General features: G+C 41.6%; 1 protein-coding gene across 2 annotated transcripts in view; it reads right to left on the minus strand.

Annotated features, from left to right (window-relative positions):
- wu:fi04e12 (desmoplakin) overlaps nucleotides 1-24,043 on the minus strand; it is a 39,187-nt gene that overhangs the window by 7,359 nt on the left and 7,785 nt on the right. Inside the window, exons 5-23 of one of the 2 annotated variants that reach the window (XM_039810886.1) lie at nucleotides 23,310-23,435; nucleotides 22,644-22,703; nucleotides 22,375-22,542; nucleotides 21,958-22,062; nucleotides 21,046-21,141; nucleotides 18,180-18,305; nucleotides 17,798-17,950; nucleotides 16,818-16,972; nucleotides 16,235-16,361; nucleotides 15,131-15,317; nucleotides 13,499-13,911; nucleotides 12,763-12,941; nucleotides 11,466-11,604; nucleotides 10,412-10,605; nucleotides 6,137-6,299; nucleotides 5,945-6,028; nucleotides 5,757-5,864; nucleotides 4,088-4,186; nucleotides 1,044-2,870 (exon numbers count right to left, since the gene is read on the minus strand). In XM_039810886.1, the coding sequence (XP_039666820.1) occupies nucleotides 1,044-2,870; nucleotides 4,088-4,186; nucleotides 5,757-5,864; nucleotides 5,945-6,028; nucleotides 6,137-6,299; nucleotides 10,412-10,605; nucleotides 11,466-11,604; nucleotides 12,763-12,941; nucleotides 13,499-13,911; nucleotides 15,131-15,317; nucleotides 16,235-16,361; nucleotides 16,818-16,972; nucleotides 17,798-17,950; nucleotides 18,180-18,305; nucleotides 21,046-21,141; nucleotides 21,958-22,062; nucleotides 22,375-22,542; nucleotides 22,644-22,703; nucleotides 23,310-23,435 (4,509 nt within the window). The remainder of the gene's footprint in view (nucleotides 1-1,043; nucleotides 2,871-4,087; nucleotides 4,187-5,756; nucleotides 5,865-5,944; nucleotides 6,029-6,136; nucleotides 6,300-10,411; nucleotides 10,606-11,465; nucleotides 11,605-12,762; nucleotides 12,942-13,498; nucleotides 13,912-15,130; nucleotides 15,318-16,234; nucleotides 16,362-16,817; nucleotides 16,973-17,797; nucleotides 17,951-18,179; nucleotides 18,306-21,045; nucleotides 21,142-21,957; nucleotides 22,063-22,374; nucleotides 22,543-22,643; nucleotides 22,704-23,309; nucleotides 23,436-24,043) is intronic. The other variant, XM_039810887.1, reaches the window with a different exon arrangement.

The following is a 24,043-nucleotide window of genomic DNA, read 5'->3' on the forward strand; positions in this document are numbered from 1 at the left end:
TATGCTGTAGCTTGTGTATTTTTGTCCTGCATCTGCATCATTTAACATGTGACAAAATCGACTAAACCCAAAAATGGCACAATTTGTCTGTGTGCATACTGCAGAAATACAATTTGCTTTGTTAAGTTAGCAATATATTATGAAAACTCCCTTTAGAAAAACATGAAAACAAGGCTTACAAAGCTTACAAAGCTTACAAAGAATGTCTTACAAGACCGGGAAGTAAAGGTATGTCGGTAATGGCATTACATTACAGTAGACAATTTTTAAAGAAAAATATCTAGTAGAAAAAAACATTTTAAAAATGTAATTGATTTTCATTGTGAAATCAACCTTCCCAATCCTGAAGACAAACTATATCAACACTAGATTGTTTATAGCAATCTAGTGTTACAACCACAAAATAAGCACACCAAATAATTTGACTATCACTTTGTACAGACTGGAAGAGTTACTGTCTACTGTACATTCTGTAAATTTGCAAAACAGCACAAATAGATAATGCCAATAGACGGGGGCCAAGCTTGATTGATTGGTCTAAAATTGCAAGAAGAGGTGCCACAAATACTGTCAAAATAATTTAGATAGTTTGAATGTATACCAGTGCTGTTTTTACAAGTTTCCAAAATGCGTCTTAAAAACCATCAAGATGCTACAATAATATGATAAACAACAATCAAACTGTGTTAGAACAAAGGACCAGGGGTAATGATGTCATTGACAGTGTTCATCTCTCTGGGCAAAAGAAAGAAAGGCAAAAAAAGCATGAAGACTGCACATCTTTGCACAGTGTGGGCAGGGAGACAGCACAGATTATGCTTGCATGCAAGTGATTAACATGCAAGTTTATTCAAACACATACAGACATATGTGTTCAAATCAAAGTTACCAAGTGGGAGGCATCTACAAAGGATCTAGCGGTATTCCAGCATGCAAGCAAAAGTTTGGCTACAGACACTAATAGCTACTTGATTGATCCAAATAAGGATTCTGATTTGGAAAGATGAGAGCAGTCCAGGACTAAGTGCCAAACTTCCATGTACCTCGGTGGCCTGCTTTTGTATTTCTTCAGTCTCCAGCTTGAGTTTCTCCCTCTCTGAGGAGAGCTCTGAGGCCAGGTTGCGATAATCTGCATTGCTTCGCTGACTGGCCTGCAGCTGCAGCTCCAGGGCAGTAATCTGGGAAGAGAGCTCATCATCACTTCCCTGTTTGGATCTCAGGAGTTCATCTTTAGCATGTCGCGTTGCCCTTAGTTCCTCCTCCAGCCTCAGCTTCTCTTTGGTCTGGGTTTCGGTCATCTCCTTTAGCCTTTGAAGCTCAACAGAGTTCTCATTCAGTGTCTTACTCTTCTCCTCTATAGTTCTGTAAAGGCCCTCATTCCTGAGGTTTGCCTCTTTGCCTCTGGCCTGCTCCTGGAGGAGTTGTTGCTGCAGGGCCTTCAGCTCGACGCTCAGCTGTGCCACGCGCTCTGCAGAGGTCTTGTTTTGTCTCAAGCTTCTCTCGAGCTCCTCCTGCAACCTAAGACGCTCTTCTTCACCTCTCTTTTCGGACGTGCTGGCATGTTCTTGGCTCTGGCGTAGAGTGGTAATGGTGTTGGTGTACTCTGTCATGGCCACGGTGGTGTTTTCCAGCTCTGTTTCTACCTGCCTTCTTCTGGACACCTCCTCTTGGTTAGCCTTCCTCAGATTCTCCACTTGGCTCTCCAGCCCATCTCTCACAGCCTGAAGGTCCTTCATGCGTCCCTGCAACCTGCTCATGTTCTCTTCCACTCTGCTTCGCTCCCGGCTCTCCCTCTCCAGCTCCGAACGCGTCTTCAGAAGCTCCTCCTCGCACTCCCCCAGCTGGGTCGCAGCCGTTGACGAACTTGTTAGCTTCACCTGCAGCTGGGCCAAAGTCTGCTCGAGCACACCCTGCCCTTCTTCTATAGTTCTCCTCCTGCGGGTCTCCTCCTCCAGGCTGTGTGTGACGTAGGTCAGCTCCTCGCTCTTCTCCTGCAGACTCTTCATGACTTCAGCCAGCTGCTCTGCATACTGGCTGCTCTCCTCGACTCTCTGCCTCATCAGCACCTCCACCTGACTTTCCACATCTCTCCTCCTGCGCCCTTCCTCGGTGATGACAGCGCGCTGACTGTGAGCCTCTTCTTCTGCCCTCTTCCTGTGTTCCTCAGCCTGGCTCATTGACATTCTGAGCCTCCTGAGCTCCTCCTCCAGATTCCTCCTCTCTGCCTCCATCCTGTCAAACTGCAGCTGAAAGTCAGCTGCGTCCTGCTTCCTCTGGGCTTCCAGCATCTGGATGTCTGTGCGGCCGATGTGGATCTGGGATTCGTAGCTGAGCTTAAAGTTATTGATCTCTGTACTGCATAGGCTCCTTACCTTTGACATCTCCTTCTGTAGGTCCTTGATCCTCTCTCCATCCTCAGCCAGCTGCCGCCGCAGCTGTTGGATCTCGTGCTCCTTATTTAGCTCACTCTTCTCCACCTCCACCTTGGACCAGCTGATCGTCTCAAGCTCCTTCTGCCTCTTCCTCAGCACCGACTCGTACTCCTCCTGCTGCGTGGTGTAGCGCTCCTCCGCCAGCCTCCTCTTCCTCTTTTCTTCCTCAAGCAAGTAGGTGAGACGTGTCACCTCATCGCTGAGGTCCGCCAGCTGGCTCTTAGTGGTGTCCAGGCTGTCCTTGGTGGCATTGCACTGCAGCGCAGTGCTTTGCTTCACTTCCTGTATCGACAGCATCTCATTCTGCACGCTGGACAACTCCAGCTGGTAGCGGGAAACGGCTTCCTCCAGAGATTTGTTCTTGGCGTTGCGGTCTTGCATGTTCTCCCTCAGCAGGCGAAGTTCTTCCTCTAACAGGTCAATCCTGGTGTTACGAATCTGAAAGCAAGACACAGCAAAGATGAATGCAGAGGTAGTTTTAAGAACTACATATCAATGTACTTGTGGTAAAAACACTTCACCACAAGGTACTTTGAGGAAATGGGTTTAACGGATTCATGGAATCACCAAACATCTAAATGAATATTCATAGTTTTCTTAAACCTGCATTATTGATTTTGTTTTGGCCACTTGGAGGCAGCGCAACAAGCTGTAAACACAACACCAGTCTCGCAGTAAGGTTGTGGGTTGTAAAACCAATAGGGGTGCACGATTCAGAAAATGTCACGTTTCGATATTGATTTTCAGGCTCAGGATTTGATTCAAATCGAATTTCAATTACAAAAATCGATTCATAGTATGTAAATGTTGTTACTTTTCCCATGTGATTGCAGTAGACCTACAATAAAAAAAAATGAAACGATTTTTGGAATTCTATGAATCGATTTTGAATCGGTAGAGCTTGAATCGTGATTCGAATGTGAATCGATATTTTTGCACGCCCCTAAAAACCAAATCACTGAAAAATAAATGATACTTGTTGTAATGCTTACGAGGTTAGTGATCTTTCATGCCACTAGATGGAGCTCTTGTAATTATGTGGCACTAGTTTTAGTACTCCCTCAGCTACTGTGTGTTAAGCCATGTTTACTTGCTAGAAGAGAGTGCTAGTTCCGAGCTCTATAAGACTACCGTTTCTTGCCTGTCCACATTCGATATTAAAGCTACCACTGGGTATAACCTTCGTTGTGGTCCTTATTATTGACCAAGTTACTACAATACTGAAGTGGGCTCTAGAGCTGGAAAAATTCTCTATGTTCTCTGTGATTTCCATGGTCATTAGTGCAGTTTTAATATTAAGTTTATTAAAATAGGTTGAATTTCCAACACTAAAAGGTATAACCTTAACACAACTCAGTGTAACTCAATTAAACTCAACTTAAAACTAACTTCATATATTTTAGGTTAATTTAACTTAACCGTTGGTGACAATGAACACTAATTGACATCATTATCATGTATATGTGACAAATTTAGCCATTGCTAGTTGTCCCATGTCCCTGAGCAGGATGATGATAAAAGCTAAACACAAACAAACTAAATTCAGACAGCAAAATTATTCAGTTAAGACAAAGCACAAACAGAAATGTGATTTAAAAATGTATAAAGCAACCACAAATATTGAAAGAACTAAAAAAAAAAACCAACATTAGTACCTTGAGCTCCTCCATGTTTTTGTGCAGCTCTCCCAAGAATTTGTAGTAGTCGCCAGAATGGGCGAGCAGCTCCATGTAACGGGTCCGCATTTGTGTAGCCTGAGAAAAAAGACAAGGCAAACTCAAGGATTAATTTCGACATACGTCACTTTACTTCAGTGATTCTTATAAATGTCATTGATCGTTTCATTTAACATACAAGACTAAAAGGGAAAAACACTGTCAGATACTAGTGGGTCACCATTAGGGCTGCATCCGAATATTCGACTATTCGGATATTCGTTCATTGGATAGGTATTCGATTTTTAATTTTAGTATTCCGATATTCGTTTTGTTTTTCCTTCAATACTGTAATAAAGTTGAGACAGATTCAACTTTAGGAGAAACGCAACCCACGTAACGCTGGGGTGTCCAATCATGTAACCGGCGATCAGACTTGTCGGTCTGCTTTGAGGCGGTGTGAGAGTCCCGTACAGGAAACAGGAAACATCACTGTCTCTATTGCTGCCACAACAAGGTTATAAAACACTATGCACCCTATTTTAACGATCTAAACGCACAGCGTGAAGCGCATGGCGCAGGTGTTTTTCAGGGCATGTCCAAATCCACTTTTGCTAGTTTGAAGGTGGAAAAAAGGGTCTGTGCGCCGGGCGCATGGTTCAAAAAGGTTATACTTAGTGTCTTTATTAATTCATAGGTGTGTTTTGGGCGTAACATGCAATAAACCAATCAGAGTGTCATCTCCCATTCCCTTTAAAAGCCAGGCGCATTTGGACCTTGGCGCTATTATGATGGCGGATTTGCACCGTAATATTTTTATTTGTAATCTTTTGCATGTTTGTGTGCTGCTGCGCTTCCCTGTGTGTGTAACAAGCATAGTGTGCGTGCTTTGCATGAGCCTAGGCGCATTTTACTAATTTTCTGTTAAAATAACAATCAAATGCTGCGCTATTGACTTTAGACCAGGTCAATTGCGCGATCACTTCCTGCTGCCTCAACATAGCAATATGCCAAGAATTCACCTGAACACACCTCCTTGTAAGACCAGCATGCCCATGGGTCCAAAGACGGGCGCAGGTGCATTTGCCGTTTAAACGACGTGGGCGCTGGACGGGAAATTGACAACTGCGTCGGTCTTAAACTAGCAAAGACGCTTGCGTCGGGTTTTGCGCTGCGCTGCACCGGGTACAAGATAGGGCCCTATGAGGGTAAATAAAAGAAACACAAGTGCGGAGCTGCCCGGGAGTTTGTGTTACAAATGACAAGGACAGTCGCTCAGTCTCTTTTCATTCTCTCCTTCTCCGTGAAATGAAGCTGCCTTCAAATGCGGTCAGAAAAGTATAGCTCTATAAACGATCTGACGGAAAACAACAATTGTGAAATATAAAGTCTGCTTGTGCTACATTGGGGGGGCTTAAGAACACAACAGGACGTCACACAAATGAGCCATTCAAGTGACACTCCCACCGTATGTGGCGATCACTTTTGGTGGTCTGAATGTGCCCTGAGTGAACAGTCCCCCCTCCCCCCCCTACATTCGGATATTCCCTGTTGATTAGTACCGAAGCTTCGAGGCACAGAAAAAGGTCATCGGGACAGCCCTAGTCACCATGTGCCAAAAGATGCTTCAGGGTTTTAAATAAGAGAAAATGTTTCTAATTTTCTTTACTTCCAGATTAAGATCCGTCGATGGCGACTTCAGCATCGTCCTTTTGATGGGGATGTTGAGCAACGTCTCTAAACCAGAGGTGTAAGAGGCCAGGTCTGTTTCATAGTCCTGTAAAACAAGCATACGGTTAGTCAATAAAACAAATTATGCTGATTAGTTTGAGGTCTGTTATCTGCAGGCCTGCTTACCTTGATAGAATTCACACAGGCCTCGTTGTCCTTCAGCACACTCTCTACCGTCTCCCTCCTCGATTTGATTTCTGAGTTCAGGGCCTTGAGAACACAATAATATTAAAAGGTGTCAGACGACTTGGACGTGGACATGGACACTCAACACAGCGAGAAAGTTAATCAATAGCAATGAAAGGCTGAGCAGGAGACCTTCTGTTTGTTAATATGGTCCGTCAGCGCTTGGATGCTCTCTATCTTGGTGGTCTGCAGGGCGTCTTGGTTTTTGCGCGTGGCATCAATCCAGTCAATAAGGGAGCTGCTGGTCTTCTTGTAGGTCTGCAGCTGAGGATGATACAACTGCAAATCCTGGACTCTGAGGAAGAAATTCAAAGTATAGAGCTCCTGTTTACACAAAACTGGGGTAAAAACATTCTGTGTCAAGGGCTGTAAGATTAATCTTCCCACAATGTCCACCAGAGGTTGTACAGGTTCCACCTTAAAATTGGTGTACTCGGGGCTAGGGCTGGACGATTAATCAAAAATGTATCGACATCGAAATTCTAAAGCTACCAGGGGGAGCACTGCCCCCCCTGGTAGCTGAAACGGGTAATTGCATTGTTTCAAAAATGAGTGGAATAATTACTTCTGACATAACCAGATATTTTATAAATACTTTAAAAACACAAAACAACTAAATGGGGATAGATAATACATCTGATTTCATATACTGCTTTAGTAAAAATAATATTTTTTCAGGGCTCTGCCTCTCACCTGAGACCATTGTCGACGCATATGCAGGACGCAAAAAACAATAATTTCTTGCACTAGTCGGGACATCTTACCGTGCCAACGTTACAATAAAGGTTGCCTAAATGCCATGTATATAAATTTGCTGTCAGCTTACTAATTGAATGCGCGTTTTGTGTAGATTTAGACTTTGATACGTTTTATTCCACTTTGTTTAAACGGTGAAGTTCACCTCGTTCACCTGTTTGGAACTGACTGGTGAATGTGACGCGCGTATAGGCCTTGCTGGATACACCGTGACTCTGTTTGTGAATCTACTGATCGCTGTGGATGACTTGTTTTCATGTCATTGGATTACGGCAAAATACTGATCTTTTTTCTTAACGTGTCTTAACGTTTTATGGTGCGATTGCGCTTGGTTTCTGCGTTTGGAGAGGCATCTCAACAGACTGGAGGTCCAACACTGATTGTTCACTGTTAGCCTACATGTTAGTTGAATTTAAGTGTCGGGGCATTCTGCCACCGTCTGTCTATTGTGCTCCAACACAGCCGTGCCCACGGGCGTCAGTTTGGTTTGAAATGTGCTGGGGACAGAGAAGCATTCGGAGGTACATTTCCAGAAGTGCTGGGTACAATGACGCATACGTTTTTTTCTCTTTCGCGCAGGTCAGATTTAATGTACGTAAACAATGACCAATGATTACCAAATTTCTCTCTAATATTGCTCCTCATAACCACGGAAAACTGTCAAAAAATAGAACCCAAAGTCCAATTATTATGGACGTTATCTGACATTTAGCGTTTCTGCTTCACATTTTCAGCAGGGCAGCGGAGCAGCTGTTGGTTGACTCCCAACGGTTCTCATGGGCTTTATAAGTCCTAACATGAAAAAGCTTAACGTGGTTTAATGTACCTAAACAACGATCAATCATCACCACATTTCTGGTTAGATTTTTTGACAGTTTTCAGTGGTTATGAGGAGCAATATGAGCGAAATTTGGTGATCATTGTTTAGGTACAAGCTTTTTCCTCGCCATAGCCTTTCAAGTTCTTTTGACAGGCATAAGTGTTCATTTCAAGATATGGCCATGATAAATTTGGTGATTGTTGTTGAGGTACATTAAACCACGTTAAGCTTTTTCACGTTAAGCAGAACAGACAGCGTTGTGAACAGAGAAGCGTGCAGCCTGCGCAGCAGCAGAGCGGCTGTGTCCGTGCCTGCCCTTGGGGACAGAGATTGTTGTGGATTTTTGCATCTGTCGCTCAAGAATTATATGTGTTATGGACTTCTTTTTTTAACTAAATTGAGCTCGAGGTTTTAAATTGTTACAATGTAAATTCAAATCTGCTTAAAAAAATAAACATATGTTTATTTAGCATGTTTGTTTTGTCCATATGTCATCGTGCTGTGTTCCCCAGGTCTCAGTTGCTACAATGAGTTTTTTTTTTTTTTTTGCCCCCCCTGGCTCGAATGTCAAACTCCGCCTATGGTTAACAGTAATTTATTTGCACACAAAAAAGCATCATGATCAGTTTTTTGGGCTGGGTTGGCTGTACCTGATGATGGCAATGAGTCAGGTTACTGCGGAAAGAAATAGCGGAAAGACAGGCGGTAGAGGATAGTGTGAAAGAAAGAGAGTAGCTAGAGGCAGAGATGGCAAAAGTACTCACTTCCCGTACTTAAGTAGAAGTACAGATACTTGTGTTAAAAAATACTCTGGTAAAAGTAGAAGTACTGATTTAACTTCTTTACTTAAGTAAAAGTAACAAAGTACAGGCTTTGAAATGTACTTAAAGTATAAAAGTAAAAGTAGCCTTGACATGACAACCACTTTTTATGCAAAGCTACCTGGACCACACACGCACTAGAGTGCAAGATGAGAAACTTCAGTGGACATAAAAACCAGGCTCTTTATATGCCATTGTCTACATTTTAAATGGATGTCTGCCAAACATCACATATATGATTATTGTGACAGAGACTGGGACTCCAGCTTAATAAGATTCTGACTGAGTAGCAAGATATGAATTCAGTTGTGATTCTGTGAGAATTCACAGATCGTTTTTTTTTTCGCCGGGGACGTTTTCTTTTAACGCCGGAATTTTAAAGGAATCTACATGTATGTGTGTGTGCTCAAATATAGAAAGAAAATAAAGGATACAATATGAATTACTAAAAATAGATTAATTAAGAAGTTCCCCATACTTTTAGAGTTACACAGCACATTGGCCAGGAGTCATACTTGATGCCTCCTAGCCTATCTCAAACATCTCTCTCAGATAAGGCCAGGGATGATTGGGAATGTCTTGCTGCTTGTCTGCCTAATCTCTGGGATCTCTGTTTTCTTCATTTTCAATCATGTCGCCGTCCATACTACTAGTGCTAACGTTACCACCATCAAGCTGCAATTATTTGCCGCAAATGAATGCAGCCGAATCTGTCGAGTCGTCTTGTAGTGGTGCGTTACATGCAACGTAGCCTACAGTATATTCCCATCCAATTAGATTGAATTCGGTATTGATCACGTGAAAAATAATAACGGTAACTCCAGCGAAATTATTGGAAACTTGTTAGTGAGGACTAGATTAGGACCGTATTTAAAGCTGATGCTGGTTTCAAACTTCGCCCCCCCCCCCAGGTGTGTCTGTAAAACACGGACAGAGACAACTTCTCTCTTTTGATGCTTGGGAATGACGTTGCGTGTAGCAACGTGAAACCTAGCTAACAGGTGAAGAACAAAAACAACTAAATCACTAGCTAACGTACTTTAACTGCAGGAACTATAGACCAATACAACAACATGCTTAAATGAACTGACAACATAAGTTATACGACTTACAGTTCTCAAGGACGCACACACACCATCTCAACTGATTATCCTCCGGACAGCAGTCTCTCTTTCTTTTCTCTCACTTTTTTTTCTGTGTGGCGCACGCGCCCGCCGTGTGAGGCGGGCGTGTCCGCTGCTTATTCTCCGACATTACGACCTCTTGTACAAAACTAAAGTAACGAGCCAATTTTTAAAATGTAAGGAGTAGAAAGTACCGATATTCGTGTTAAAATGTAAGGAGTAAAAGTAAAAAGTCGCCACAAAAAAAATAGTAAAGTAAAGGAGAAATATCCGAAAAATCTACTTAAGTACATCTCTGGCTAGAGGACATCGCCAAAACAAACGGTGGAGCAGTGGAGCCACAAAACGGAAAGCTAAAAGGGAGAAGGACAGCAGAGAGGATTTAATTAGGAGAAATATTCCAACCATCTCCACTTTTTTCAGATGAACAATTAGAAGAACATCAGCACCCTGAGCACCAGAAGCACGACAAGACAGAGAACCACAGCCCGGCTGGAGTGACAGACACCTGTTCAAGTGCCCCCACCAACACAGTCTCCGACTCCACTTGAGACCGAAACCGAAGGCGCCAGAGGCCAGAGACCCGGCAGTAACGTAGCTACGTTAACAGTTTGACAGCCTCAAAATGTAGGCCTATCTATTAGGCTACTTTTTCCCCTTATTAAAAACCCTGATTTTTATAGATGCCCGGAAACGTAACGATTAATCGATTATCAAAATAGTGACCACAGAGTAGACAACGATGTGACACACACTGCTTGAGCCCTGTCCCATGCCTGTATCTTCTTTTAGGTCCTCAGGTCTAGTTATAGATAACTGTTGGGAAACCCGGATTGAACATGCGTCCTTGATATAAAATTGATATTTGAGAGACATGGAGACATACCTGGTGTCAATCTGGCCCTGGAGTCGTCTCCAGCGGTCAGACAGCAGGCCCACCTCCTCGGTGTACTTGGACAGCATCATGTCACACCTGTGGAAGGGTCCGCCCACCTGCCCGTTCCAGTGGCTGGCTTTGGCCAACGCCGCCTCCATGGAGGCCAGAACATCCTTCTTCTGGTCCAGCTCTGCTTTCATGTTCTACACATCAACAACACACGGGAAACACCAGCCAAATGTGACACCCCTGACCGCTTATCAAGATATTTTTTTTTAAATAGCGTGGCACACACCAAATGTAGTCTAGTTCAACGGAACTACATTTCCAAGATAAAGCCCACCTTCCGCTCTCCGTGTGTTGCAGTTTGCAAAATCCCTTTGCTCTGGGAAACAACAACAAACTTCGAGCTAGCAAGCTACCCGCTGAAATGGCAAGTTTTAAAGAAAATTTTGATCGTGCAACAAGGCAGGCCTTCTTGGTTCTTTTGAGGAATTATTGTTAAGATTTACAAAGAATATGTTTACGGCATTTACTATTTAACTGGGATGTTTGGTGGGATTGCTGTGGACAAAGTACACACGGCGATACACTGGTAAGAGCTAATGAGGTTTAACCATGCTAATTTAAATAACTCATGTTACTGTATTGTGTGAACAGTTAACTTCATTTATAGGGCTGCTCCCTCTTAGTCGATTAGTCGACTAATCGGTCGTTTTGGTCTTAGTCAACTTAGATTTCTTTAGTCGATTAGTCATGTTTTATGCTTTTTTCATGCTGAATGAAAAAAAGACATAATTTTACTACTCTACAGCGCTGTGGAGATAGGTCTGGCAATGCGAGACTACACCCAATGCAAAACAATGGGACTCTCTAGCTTTCCCACACAAGCTTTTTTCTAATTTAAACTGATGGGTGAACACTGAGCCATGTACTGGTATTCTGTCCCAGTTTGCCATGTATGAGACTGAGTGGGGCAGAAGAAACGGCTGGGAAAATGACAGCAAAACTGCAGCGATTGATGCAAGAGATGTCTGAAAATGTAGTATGTTTTCTAAAATACCTTCAGGGTCAGAGTGTAATCCTCCACTTCACTGGGCGACAGAGAGGTGGTCTCTTTCTCTGTCAGCCTCGCCTCGTGAACTTTCACTATGTCTTCAGCTTGTGCCACACACTCCAGCATGTCTCTTAGAGCCTGCAGCCTGATGGAGAGGAGATGATGGAGACGTTGAAAAAAAGTCATTCCAGGAAAATGAGACGGAATACATTTAGACGAGGTATAGTAGTAGCTTCCTTTACAGTTGCTGTTACTAAGTAACTTAGTTTTTTTTTAGTTTCAATCTGTGATCATTTTAGTTGGGATCTTGTGTAGGCATGGGCCGGTATACGATTCTGACGGTATGATAACCTTCAGCAGAAATATCACAGTTTCACTGCTTTAAAATGTAGTTTTTTTTAAATGTCTGGGTTTCATTTTTTATTTTTTTTTCATTGAACACAATGTATTTTATTTTTTAAACACACTGCACACTGGCAGGAAGACGGATTACTAAACTGCCGTTTCTGTCGTTGACCAGCTTATACCTTAGGAACGGTATGACAGAAAATTTTAAAGATAATTTTTTAGGCATTTATTTTTATAGTACAGCTGAAGACATGAAAGGGGAGAGCGAGGGGGAATGACATGCAGCAAAGGGCCGCACGGCAGAGTCGAACCTGCGGCCGCTGCGTCGAGGAGTGACTCTATATATGGGCGCGCGCTCAACTAGGTGAGTTACAGAATGACAGAACATTTTAGTGGTTTTGAAACCTTGACTTTTTCAAACTGCGGTATACTTTGAAACCGGTAATCGGCCCATGCCTAATCTTGTGTTAGGAAAATATCTAACTGCGATATTCACGATATTTGAGGGAATGATCATTTTTGTATCCTTATTCTCATTTTCATTGAAAATATAAAAATTCAAAAAATAAAAAAGATTGAAAAGTGATTTTTTTGCGAGGATCTGTACCAAACAAAGATTTTTTTCTTTACTCTGTAGGATAAGATTTGTAAGCCGGGATGTCTCTATAGCACCACAATACTTTATTTTAGATTATTTAGGTTTGACACATGTTTTGCCTTTAACAAATACTGATTAATTGTGCAGCCCTAATCTTCTATATGAAATTTAATCTTTCTTTGATTTTTTTTCCAAAAAAATCCACATTAGCTGACGCAGGACATCAGCTACTCTTCCTGGGGTCCACACAAAACATAAAACATGACAACAGATAAGACATTTTCAGACAAAACAACCACAAAGAGATCTTGATCTCAATGAGACTTCCTGAACAATCAAAATAAATAAAACCGTTACCGCTGCAGGTAAGCTGATGAGCTGCTCTCCAGACTGCCCAGTCTTTGGTCGATGACTCCGATCTCGCTGCGGAGGAACTGGGCTTTATCTGAATCACTCATGCCCTCCAGCTCCTTGGAGATACTCTCCTTCAGACGCAAGTACTCCTCGCGCATCGAGTCGACTTCATGCTGAACCGTCTGCAGGGAAACACACACATACACACACACACACACACACACACACACACACACACACACACACACACACCACAAGTATTTGGAATATTATAATTTTTTTCATTATTGGGGTAAAAATATGGAACAATGCCAATATAAATTTAAAAATATGCAACTCTCTTTTGGTTTTTAAGAAAATGGTTTGTAATGCTATTTTTGAGGGTCACAAATGTGTAGTATATAGTAATGTATTTTTGTTATTATTTCTAGTGTTAGTTGTTGGCACTTGACCCTATACACGTTCATAGCAACAAAAATGACGGGGAAGGGGGGTTACAGTAAGAAACTTTTTTTTTTCTGATAATAAAGAGCCATTGTTTACTTTAAAGGCTGTGTATTTGTGTTATTACATTATCTGGGTCACATAACAGTGATATATAACCAAAGGTTACAAATACGTGAATAAATATTTTTAAAATTTGACTGAAAGAGACAATTCTATTGTTAGTCGCAGTTATTTCTGAGACAATCAACTGTACAGCAACATTTGGAGTTGTTACAGCTCTGTTTGTGCCTACCTCTAACTGAGAGATCTTGAGCCCACAGTCGTGCATCCCGTCGTCTCCGAGGCAGATGTGAACGTGCTGACTCAGCGAGCCCTCGGCGCCCTCCAGCCTCAGTCTGAGCGCGTGCAGTTCAGATAAGCTGCGGGAAGATGTCTTAATCACCACCTTTTCTTTTACCCTCTTTTTCTGCTCCGCTTTTCGTTTATCCTCTTCGCGCCTCCTGGCCTCTTCTTTGAGCCTCCTGGCCTCGTCTTCTCGCCTCCTGGCCTCCTCTTCGCGCATCCTGGCCTCCTCTTCGCGCCTCCTGGCCTCCTCTTCGCGCTTCCTGGCCTCCTCTTTGCGCCTCCTGGCCTCCTCTTCTATCAGCTGTTGTTGGTGTTGCTGCTTGGATGCCTGCTGCACTTCTATATGTTCCTGTTGTGCAACTGTGAGTGGTAGACACAAGATATGTTTTTTTTGTTCATAATTGGTGGAGGAAAACATGATTCTCTGGCCCTGAAGACTCTCGTTTAAACAGAACATGATGTGCAACAGTAAAGCAACAGATTCTCTCATGTTAGAAAAAGTAAAAAACATTGGAGAACTCCAAATGAATTTTTTTTGTCTAGAACAGACAGTGGGTGTTCTAAAATTGTAATTAAATCTAAAATGATCTAAAAGTAAATCTAAATGTTTTTGACGCAGCTTCAAGGATTTTCTTTTTTTTTTTACAAAAACATTGTTTATTTCTTCCTCAAAATATTTGATGCCGGTGCAAACATAGTTTCGGAAAAAATTTTGTCGATAGAAATATAGACGTTAGAAATTGGGGGGTGGGGGGGACATTGCTGGTATAAGTGATAAATAAATGCATATGGATTTCATTTGCATACATGCCTGCAAGGCACTAGGATTAGGCAATGGTTGTGGTTGGGTTTAGGGTTAGGTTTAAGGTTAGGGTTAGGTGCCTTGAAGTCAACGTTCGTAGCGCTGCCTGGAAGGAGACGCTGGGGGCTTAAAACACCATCGAGCGATAACTAGCCACTAGTGGAGATTGCATGTGTGCGTCCTTGAGAACTGTAAGTCGTATAACTTATGTTGTCAGTTCATTGTTAGCTGGTGATTGCGTTGTTTGTGTTCTTCACCTGCTAGCTAGGTTGCACGTGGCTGTTGATGCGATAGAATGCTGATTGTTAAACGCCCGTGCTCACGTTTGTATTTTATGTATTTACATGCTACAGTAGTTACACTGCATTAAGATAATGTAATTAATAGTGAGTTTATTGTTATTATTTGCTAGCCTATATATAATTCCTATGTATTGTGTATGGTAGCCTTTACAATGTTATTTATTTACAGCATTTGACCGGTATAAAATCGGCATATGTCAGACTGAGCGGCCGGTCGCCAGTCATGGCCAATCACGTGAAAATGGGCCAATTCTGGTCACCAGCCGGTCAATCGGTGCATCTCCAGCACTGACCGCAAAAAAATCTGTTTCATTGGTAAAGTAATACAAACATGCAAAACTAAATTATAGTTCTCGGCACTAAAAATCAATTGTTTTCTCAGGAAAACAATAAAATTGCACATTGTATATAAATCAAAGTATACATTTGTTTTCATGCAGAGGAGTGTGAGGTGTATATTCTTTGTAATACTGACTGTAAGTCGGCAGCTGCACCACTATTTGCTCATAGTGGTCCTGGGCTTCGGTGAACTGGTTCTCGATGCCTCTCTTGTCGTCGTCGGTAAACATCTGGGAGCCGTGGCTGTTCACTCGGAACTCCTCGTAGTGAGTCTCCAGGCTCTTGATAAGTTGGCGGTATTCCTCAGGACGCATGCTGGACAGCTGAACACACACAAACATTATGTTTAACCCTCCTGTTGACCCGTTTTCAAAGTTTCTATACCAGAAATATGGGTTTCTTTTAACCAAATTACCCAAAAATAACATGGATGGTTCCATACAACGCTCTTTGCAGGTAAAATTAATGATCACTTTTATTCAATTTTGGGTGTTTTATACAATTTGATATAGAATTAAAAAAAAAAAAAGACTGAAATGGTTTCAAAACCCTATATCCTGACTAAACATTGACTTAGCAGTGATTATCCACTCGGCATCCTCTGATCTTAACTATGTGTTGTCATAATTTCAGTGTAAAAAAATAAGTGTAAAACTAGTGCCACTAACACCAACTTACGACCACTAGTTTTACACTTATTTTTTTAAATACCACTGACTTAGTGGTATATATACTGGTGGTAGTGCAGGAAAAAAGTGCCAAAAATGTTGAAAGAAGCGGCACAAACGTCGAAAAAAAACATGATCAAAAACTTTAGAAAAACTTTTGCTTTACTTGAGTCTTTTCATGCGACTTTCTACTTCTACTCCCCTACATTTCAGAGAGAAATATTATACTTTTTACTCCAGTACATTCATCTGACAGCTTCATTTACTAGTTACTTTAAAAATTAATAATTTTGCACACATGTAGTGTATAAAATACGATGTTTTATTATAAAATTAAACTACCAACTTTTACTTTACTTTCTCTAATACATTTTCCTGATGATACTACTTACATACTTTCACTTAAGTAACATTTTCAATGCATGACTTTTACTTGTAACAGAGTATTTTTACAGTGTGGTATGTATGGTAGTAAAGGATCTCAATACTTCTTCCACCCCTGCCAAAAGGTATGAAGGCAGAGCCTTAGTATAAAGAGAAAGGGTTAGAGAGAAGTTTTCTCTATCACGTACCATGCTGATGGTGAGGGAGTTGATTTTTCTGATATCCAGGAGGCAGTACTGCCAGGCGATGAGACTCTTAACATTGATGTACAGCTGACTCCAGATTTGCAGGATGGCCTCATAGTACTGCTCGTTCCTTTGGATAACACAGAGACAAAAGTTAAACCTCACAACAACAAGGTTTCTTGTATCTTCAGTGTTTCCTTTAGGATTTTTTTTAGCAGTGGGGGCAGGTCTGTCCGAATATTGTTAAATTGCAACGTGAGCAGCAGGATAATTTAACTATACTTTGTTGTTTTGCCAATATCCAGTTGTTACACAAATTCCTGGGCAGTTCAGTTCTTGTCTTTGGTGTTTTAAAACTTTCTTGTGGCAGCGATAGATAGGGCTGCACAATTAATCGCAATTTTGGGGTCACTTTCTCATAGACTTCTACAGAAACCGACCTCCTTTTGCAACCGCACGTGTCGCCCCCTGCTGGAATTAGATAGAATAGATAGAATGCAGGTTTAAGGCACTTCCGCATTTGCCGCACTTCGCCGAACCGGATGCGTTGTCCATGAATATTATACAGTCTATGATGCAGACTTACTTGTTGGCCAGACTGATGCTGAGCGGGTTGGGAGGCGGTACGATCAGGCACACAGAGGGCACCAACATATCCAGTCCTCCCGGGCCTGTCACGTTCCACTTACTGCGTTGACTGTTGTCCTTTAGGATCGCCTCATTTCCCTTACAGATCACCTTCTGCGGAGTCCAATAAAAATACATTCCATCAATAAGTAAATAAACAAACAAAATCAAAGACAAGTCTTTGAACGTTTTAAAAATACTATCAGATTTTCTACAGGTGTGTATATGTGGCATAATTCCACCCACCCAACATGCCGTCATCCTACGCTGGTTACAGAAAATTGGCCTAACAAAATTGTCACTCATCTTTCCTACGATGTGACAAGAGCGTGTGAATGAAACATTAGATTGTTACATTTTACTAATTTAGAGGCTGGCCGGCCGGCTAGTAAGCTAGCTTGCTTGCTAGAGGGCTAATTGTTTAGCGGTGCAGAGGGCGCAGAGAGAGGTCTATTACGGTCTTTATATTGTATTTCACTGTATAGGTTATAAGTTTATTAACGTAAGTAAATTTTTTAATGTGAAGGTATGTAGATCTTTTAAAATACATGTTATGTTTCAATAATATACCAACACAAATAGTTATGTTTATCTCGTACGTTTGCCATCTTGTGGACATAATTGCTCCTACCTATATGTTTTTAAGAAGGAACATTCGAATGTCATTTTTGACCAGTTTTGACAGCTCCCATGTGTATTGGATTGATCAGATGAGACGAAAAATGAAAAGAGCCTTCTGCGGGCGCTCTCACAGTCATTTGTTTGTTTTCCTCACTACAGTTTTCAAGCTGAACAGCCAATCAGATGGATTGGGCTATTGTGGCTGATGCCAACAAAGGCCGATGAAGGCCGATGAAGACCGACGAAGGCCGATGAAGGCCGATGCGTGGCCGACGGTGCGGGACACACCGCACAAATTAGGACCTTTAGAAAACTGACCTGGTCTTGTTTGAAGTCACACAGGGCTTTGACGATGGTGGGGCTGCCGCTCTTCTCTTCAGGGTTTCTGGGTTTCAGCCTCACGATGTTCTTGGACTTGCTGACCAGATGTTGAACCTGCCTCTTGTTTTCCATAATCTTCTCTTTCTCCCTCTGGAGATTTTAAAATAAAACAAAAGAAGAATATCAGAAACAATAGTAGTAATGCAGATCAAAAAATTATAATTACAAACTGTAGCTCTTCTGTGGCTTTTTCAAAAAACTAAACTAATAAAATACACAATGTGGAAATAATAAAATAGAAGGTAGACACAATAAACACAACAGGACAAAACAGCTTACGGCAATTAAAAGACAATAACAAAATAAAAGGCTTTTGTACCTCCAGACCCCTGAGGAGCTCCACTAGGTTGTCCAGGGGAGTGTTCTTGTTACAGGTGAATCTCTTACGGACCGTCTCATGTTCCTTCTGCAGAATGCTGTACGTCTCATTGGCCTCTTTGAAGAACTGAGATAAATAAAAGAAATGATTAGGAATACATTATAGGGGCTTCCTACAGTGTTACTTCGAGCTTTACTTGACATTAGTCGCCTACATCAGAAAAAAATGAATGCACTTTTATGAAATATTATATTAAAAGGTGCTCTAAGCGATGTTGGGTGATGTCACTTCTTGTTGACGTTCGAAGTATTGTCAAACATGACGGAGGCTGGCTCTCTCCTCCCTCCTCCTCATCCCGTCTTCCTCCCCCTCCCTTCCGCGCACTAACCGCCCAACCCCCAACCCCCAACTCCTTCTTGTCGGTTATTGGCTGGAACACGGTTATGTTTCATGGTGCAGGTTGGCGCGGTTTGCTAAATATACGCGCCAGGTCTACTTTCACGCAAGCTACGGGAAGTTCGGACAGCCAGGCAGGCAGTGACACAGCGAGACTATCCAGTCAATTATTGTTTATGCCTCCTTTACAACACCACGGACAACGAGAGATTAATCTTGGAGGTTGAAAAACATAATACCACATCACAGATCTTTTTTTTTATCAGGACAACACCAGAATAGAGAAGGCATGTACTGTAGTTTAACTGCAGGAGTGCTTGGAGTGGAAGGTAGATACTAGCTTAATAGACACGTGATTGTTCTGTAAAGTACTTGTAGAGTCAATATAATCTGCAAGTCGGGCAGAAGACGACGCCCGGTGTGGTATGGCGCGTGGGGGAGGACGGAACAAAACAGCGGCGCAGCCGGAACGCAGCACAGACGTGCCCAGTGGAAAATTGGAGTAAGTGCAGAATGTGAGCGTTAGGCCGGCTACCCACTGGCTGCCTGGTGTGAGCGTGGCGTGAGCATGGCGTTTCTGTTGCGTGGCGGCTGCATGGCGGTTTCTATGTCTTTGGACACCAGAAACGTGTCTGGCACAGCGCTGCTGCTGCTAGCCTTGTCTGGACACATGTATGTTTCCAATTGATATACTGCACTCAAGCAGTAGTATACTTCATGTTAAACATAAATATATACTGATTTGATTACAGCAAAGACAACGTCGGCAGTATTGATGGCAAAATAGGCTACAGAATATTTCGTAGCTGTTTTTTTTTTATCACATTTACAGTACAGTCCAAAAGTTTGGACACACCTCATTCAATGTGTTTCCTTTTTATTTTCATGACTATTTACATTGTAGATTCTCACTGAAGGCATCAAAACTATGAATGAACATATATGGAATTATGTACTTAACAAAAAAGTGTGAAATAACTGAAAACATGTCTTATATTTTAGATTCTTCAAAGTAGCCACCCTTTGCTTTTTTATTAATAAGGGACAAAATTCCACTAATTAACCCTGACAAAGCAAACCTGTGAAGTGAAAACCATTTCAGGTGACTACCTCATGAAGCTCATTGAGAGAACACCAAGGGTTTGCAGAGTTATCAAAAAAAGCAAAGGGTGGCTAACTTTGAAGAATCTAAAATATAAGACATGTTTTCAGTTATTTCACACTTTTTTGTTAAGTACATAATTCCACATGTGTTCATTCATAGTTTTGATGCCTTCAGTGAGAATCTACAATGTAAATAGTCATGAAAATAAAGAAACACATTGAATGAGAAGGTGTGTCCAAACTTTTGGCCTGTACTGTATATCTGCATTTATGTCAAAACCTAGAGACTTTCAAACATCGACATATCATTTATTAATATGTATTCATGTCAAAATGACAAACATATTTTAGTATTCTATTTTGCCTGGAAACACTCCCAACACGCTTGCGTGTTGTGTGAAAAATAGGCGTCGGTTCTATTTCTAGCATGCATGCGTTTTCGGCGCGGCTCGAGCCGCGCCTGAGACATATGTACATGTCACGCAAGCAGTGTGCAAGCTCTAAACTATTAACATGGGAGCCGAAATAAAAACGGACACGCCACGCAGCTGACAGGCTCACGCCACGCAGGCAGTGTGCAGCCGGCCTTACTCCAATTCTCCACTGGGCGCATCTGTGCTGCGCGCCGGTTTTCTTCCGTCTTCTGCCACGCACCATACCACATCGGGCGCTTCTCAGAAGTGGAGCGTCTTGCTGCCCAACTCGCAGAATATATTGTCTCTACAAGTACTTTACCGAACAATCACGTGTTTAGCTAGTATCTACCTTCCACTCCAAGCACTTTAACACCATGCCTTCTCTTTTCTGGTGATGTCCTTAAAAAAAGAGGCCATGTAAAGGAGACATAGACGATATTGGGAGGTTTCTTTTGGTGAATTGACTTGACAGCCTCAACTTTTATTTTAAAATTCTACACATTGTGCCTTTTTTTTTTCACAATCAAAACGTGTAAGAAACGAATCAGAACATTAGCATAAGATCGCAAGCATTTCTTCTGCTCAAATACCTGCTTAGATTTGTTTGTTTGTCACATTTTTTGCCTTTATTCCATAGTTGAAAGTGCAAAGAGAGATAGGAAACATAAGGAGAGAGAGGTATGACTTGAAACAAAGCTCAGTGTTTGAAATCGAACCATAGATTTTGAAATTATTTGCTGATCATGTGTTTTTGACTCTTCTGTTAGCTCCGGTTTTGGTCGCCGCCAACTCCTGAGGGAAATATCTGTCTCTTAAGCCGTTAAATGCCCCACTGTGTTGACAAACTACGTACTTGCTAGTCAGTATCGGCCTGATATCCAATATCAGTATCTGATCAGTACATCCCCATTCATTAGAGTGTTTTTAAGTGTTATGTTTCGTCATGTTACCTGGCTATAAGCTGCATTCTCCTTCAGATGAACGTCAATGCACTTGGTGATTTGAAGAAGCCAACTCCACTGAGTCTGCAGAGTGTCCTTGTAAGCCTACAAAACAGAGACAAAACAAAATAAGGAAACTAGAATCACCGCCTTGCGGTTGTCTGCCTCCGCCAACCAGTCAAGTTGCAGTTTACATCCATGTCTGTCCAGACTCATATAATATATGTAGTGAAGACTTTGAAGCTATTTCATAAAAAATATTAAGTGTATGTTTTGGCAAAACATGGATGCTTTACATGCAAAAAAAAAACCAATATAATCAGCACAGTTTTAAGGTGGGCACCCAAGATTGGTGTCACCAATTCAGTATCCAACTAAATGTGAAGTATGGTCACAATCTCCCCTTCTGTCCCTGAGTTATGGTGTTTAATAATGGCCAGAAAAGTGTTTTTGCAGAACAACATGATGTCACAGTGGAGTTGAGGTGATGACATTTTATATCCAAAAGGTCAAAGGTCATCAAATTATCCTATTAGACATTTGTCTAAGTGGACATTTGTGCCAAATTTGAAAGACATTCCCTCAAGGCGTAACTGAGATATATCGGGTTCATGAGAATGGGACAGACGTGAGGTCTTTTGGTCCATAACTTTTAACCACCAAAATCTAACCAGTTCACCCTTGAGTCCAAGTGGATATTTGTGCCAAATGTGAAGAGATTCCCTCCAGGGGGTCCTGAGATATCGCATTCACAAGAATGGGATAGACGGACATACATATGTACTGACAGACAACCCGAAAACATCATTCCTCCGGCCACGGCTTTTGCCACACGGAATCATAATAAACAATAAGACTCCCACTTATATGAATGCATGTAAACACTGTGTATGGTCTGATGATGAAGGGATCGGTCCACACCTCAATCTTGTCTGAAGCCGGGTGGTTGTTCTTCAGGAGGGTATCTACTCTGGCTGTCAGCTTATTCAGGTCCTTCTCTTTGCCCTCCAGGGCACTCATCAGCTTCTGTTACATAAGAAGAGGTTTAGTAATCACACAGAAAACATCTGTGGCTTTGCTCTAAGTGGATGACTGACTGCAGCTGTCAAAGATCCAATGTATCACAGATGATTGCTCCCTTATGAGACGCAGATTAACTCCATAAAAAGGCATTAGTGTAATTTAGACTCACAGGATTGCCAAGAATGTTAATCGACTAGAAAGAAGCTTTTAAAAATTGAAATTAAACATGGATTTCTGTAGCGTCAAGGCATCAAAATAAACCCAATTCTCTCTTGGTTCTCGCTGAACCTTTGATCCTTTAATGGTTTTACTGACCGAGTAGCTCTCCTGCTTCTGTGGGATGTACTGGTCGATGTTCTTGTCTCCCCAGTCGAACATCAGCTCCTCCTCCTCCCTGTCGTTCACCCACATGATCTCTTTGGACATGTCCTGAATGATGCTCTTGAGTTCTTGCAGCTGCTCGATCCGACCGATCGACATTTGCTGGAAAGAGAGACGAGAGTACGTTTAGATACAACAATTTACCTGGAAATACACAACACAAGTAGTGATTAGCCAACAGAGTATTTTGCTATTTCTTTTACCTGTAGACTGTCCCATTCCTGATCCAAAGCATGAATATTTCCCTTGTCTCCTTTCCTCATCTGTGGCAAGAAAATCAACTTCTGTTAATGAAAGACTAGTCTCGCACAGCCAGACCTTCCTCCACAGCGCTGCGGAGGAGGGTCTGGCTAGTCCACACAGCATTCTGGGATAGGATAAAAACGTGCTCTGGTTTATTGTTATTTCTTTAAACCAATCACAATTGTCTTGGGCGGTGCTAAGCGCCGGACGGAGCCACGGTGCCTCTGCAAAATAGCCTCACCATAACAAGGAACTTGTTTTGGTGGAACATGTGTACGTTCAAAAGTTGTTTTAGTGGTGCAACAGAAAACTCTGATTCAGATAGTCTAGCTAGCTGTCTGGATTTACCCTGCAGAGATCTCTATTTTCTCATATAAAAAAAGCACCAGAAAAAAGTCGAATCATGTATCCTGTTACTATCCATCACTGTGTGCATTTTGATGCCGATCCAGATAACGATTTACAATTTGTAAAAAAAAAAATTTAATTAAGAAATGAATAAAAATTAAGAGCTTCTGGGGAGGTACATTATTTGCGCTTTCTCACAAATTTATGTTACTGGGACTTCGGTTTCCAACAATACCACATTTGCCATTGTGATGATAAATGTGCCAGGCTGAACCTACCAGGTCTTCTTTGGCTCGCTCCACCTCACTGGCTCTCTGGATGGAGCTGTGAAAGTTCTGGTGGCTGCTGAGCTGCTGCTCGATGGCTACAGGATCGTCTCCCCAGGAAGCCGTTTCTATCAAACGCTGAAACACGTAAATCATATTTGATCAGCAGAAACAATAACAATAAGAACACTGATGCAGCTAAAAACTTTTCCTTAACCCTTGTGTTATCCTCGGGTCAAATTTGACCCGTTTTTAAAGTTTTTTTATATCAGAAATATTGGTTTTGTTCAACCAAATTGCCCAAAAATAACTTGGATGCATGGATGTACGTTGCATGGATACAACATTCTTCACAGGTAAAATTAATGATTACTTCCATTGAATTTTGGGTGTTTTATTTATTTTGCATTTGAAAAAAATGTTTTACATGGTTTTAAAACAGTATCCAGACTAAATGTTGACATTAACCAGTCTGTGATTATCCACTCAACATCCACTGATCTGAACTATTAGTTAAAATAATTTACAATTTCTGCTTTTTCTAACTCAAAAATTATGTATAATATCATAAATTAGGTTTATTGACCATAAATAAATTTAAAAAAAAAAAGCATTGAAATAAGCTAGACATTTTTTTAAAAAGCATCATAAGAATCAGAAAAGAAAAAAAAAAAACATAAAAAAAGTTAATTTTAAATGTTGACCGTGTAGGACAACAAGTTCATGGTTGACAGGAAGACAACACA

Source organism: Perca fluviatilis, chromosome 9 (genome assembly GCF_010015445.1).
Source record: "Perca fluviatilis chromosome 9, GENO_Pfluv_1.0, whole genome shotgun sequence".
Taxonomy (NCBI): Eukaryota; Metazoa; Chordata; class Actinopteri; order Perciformes; family Percidae; genus Perca; species Perca fluviatilis.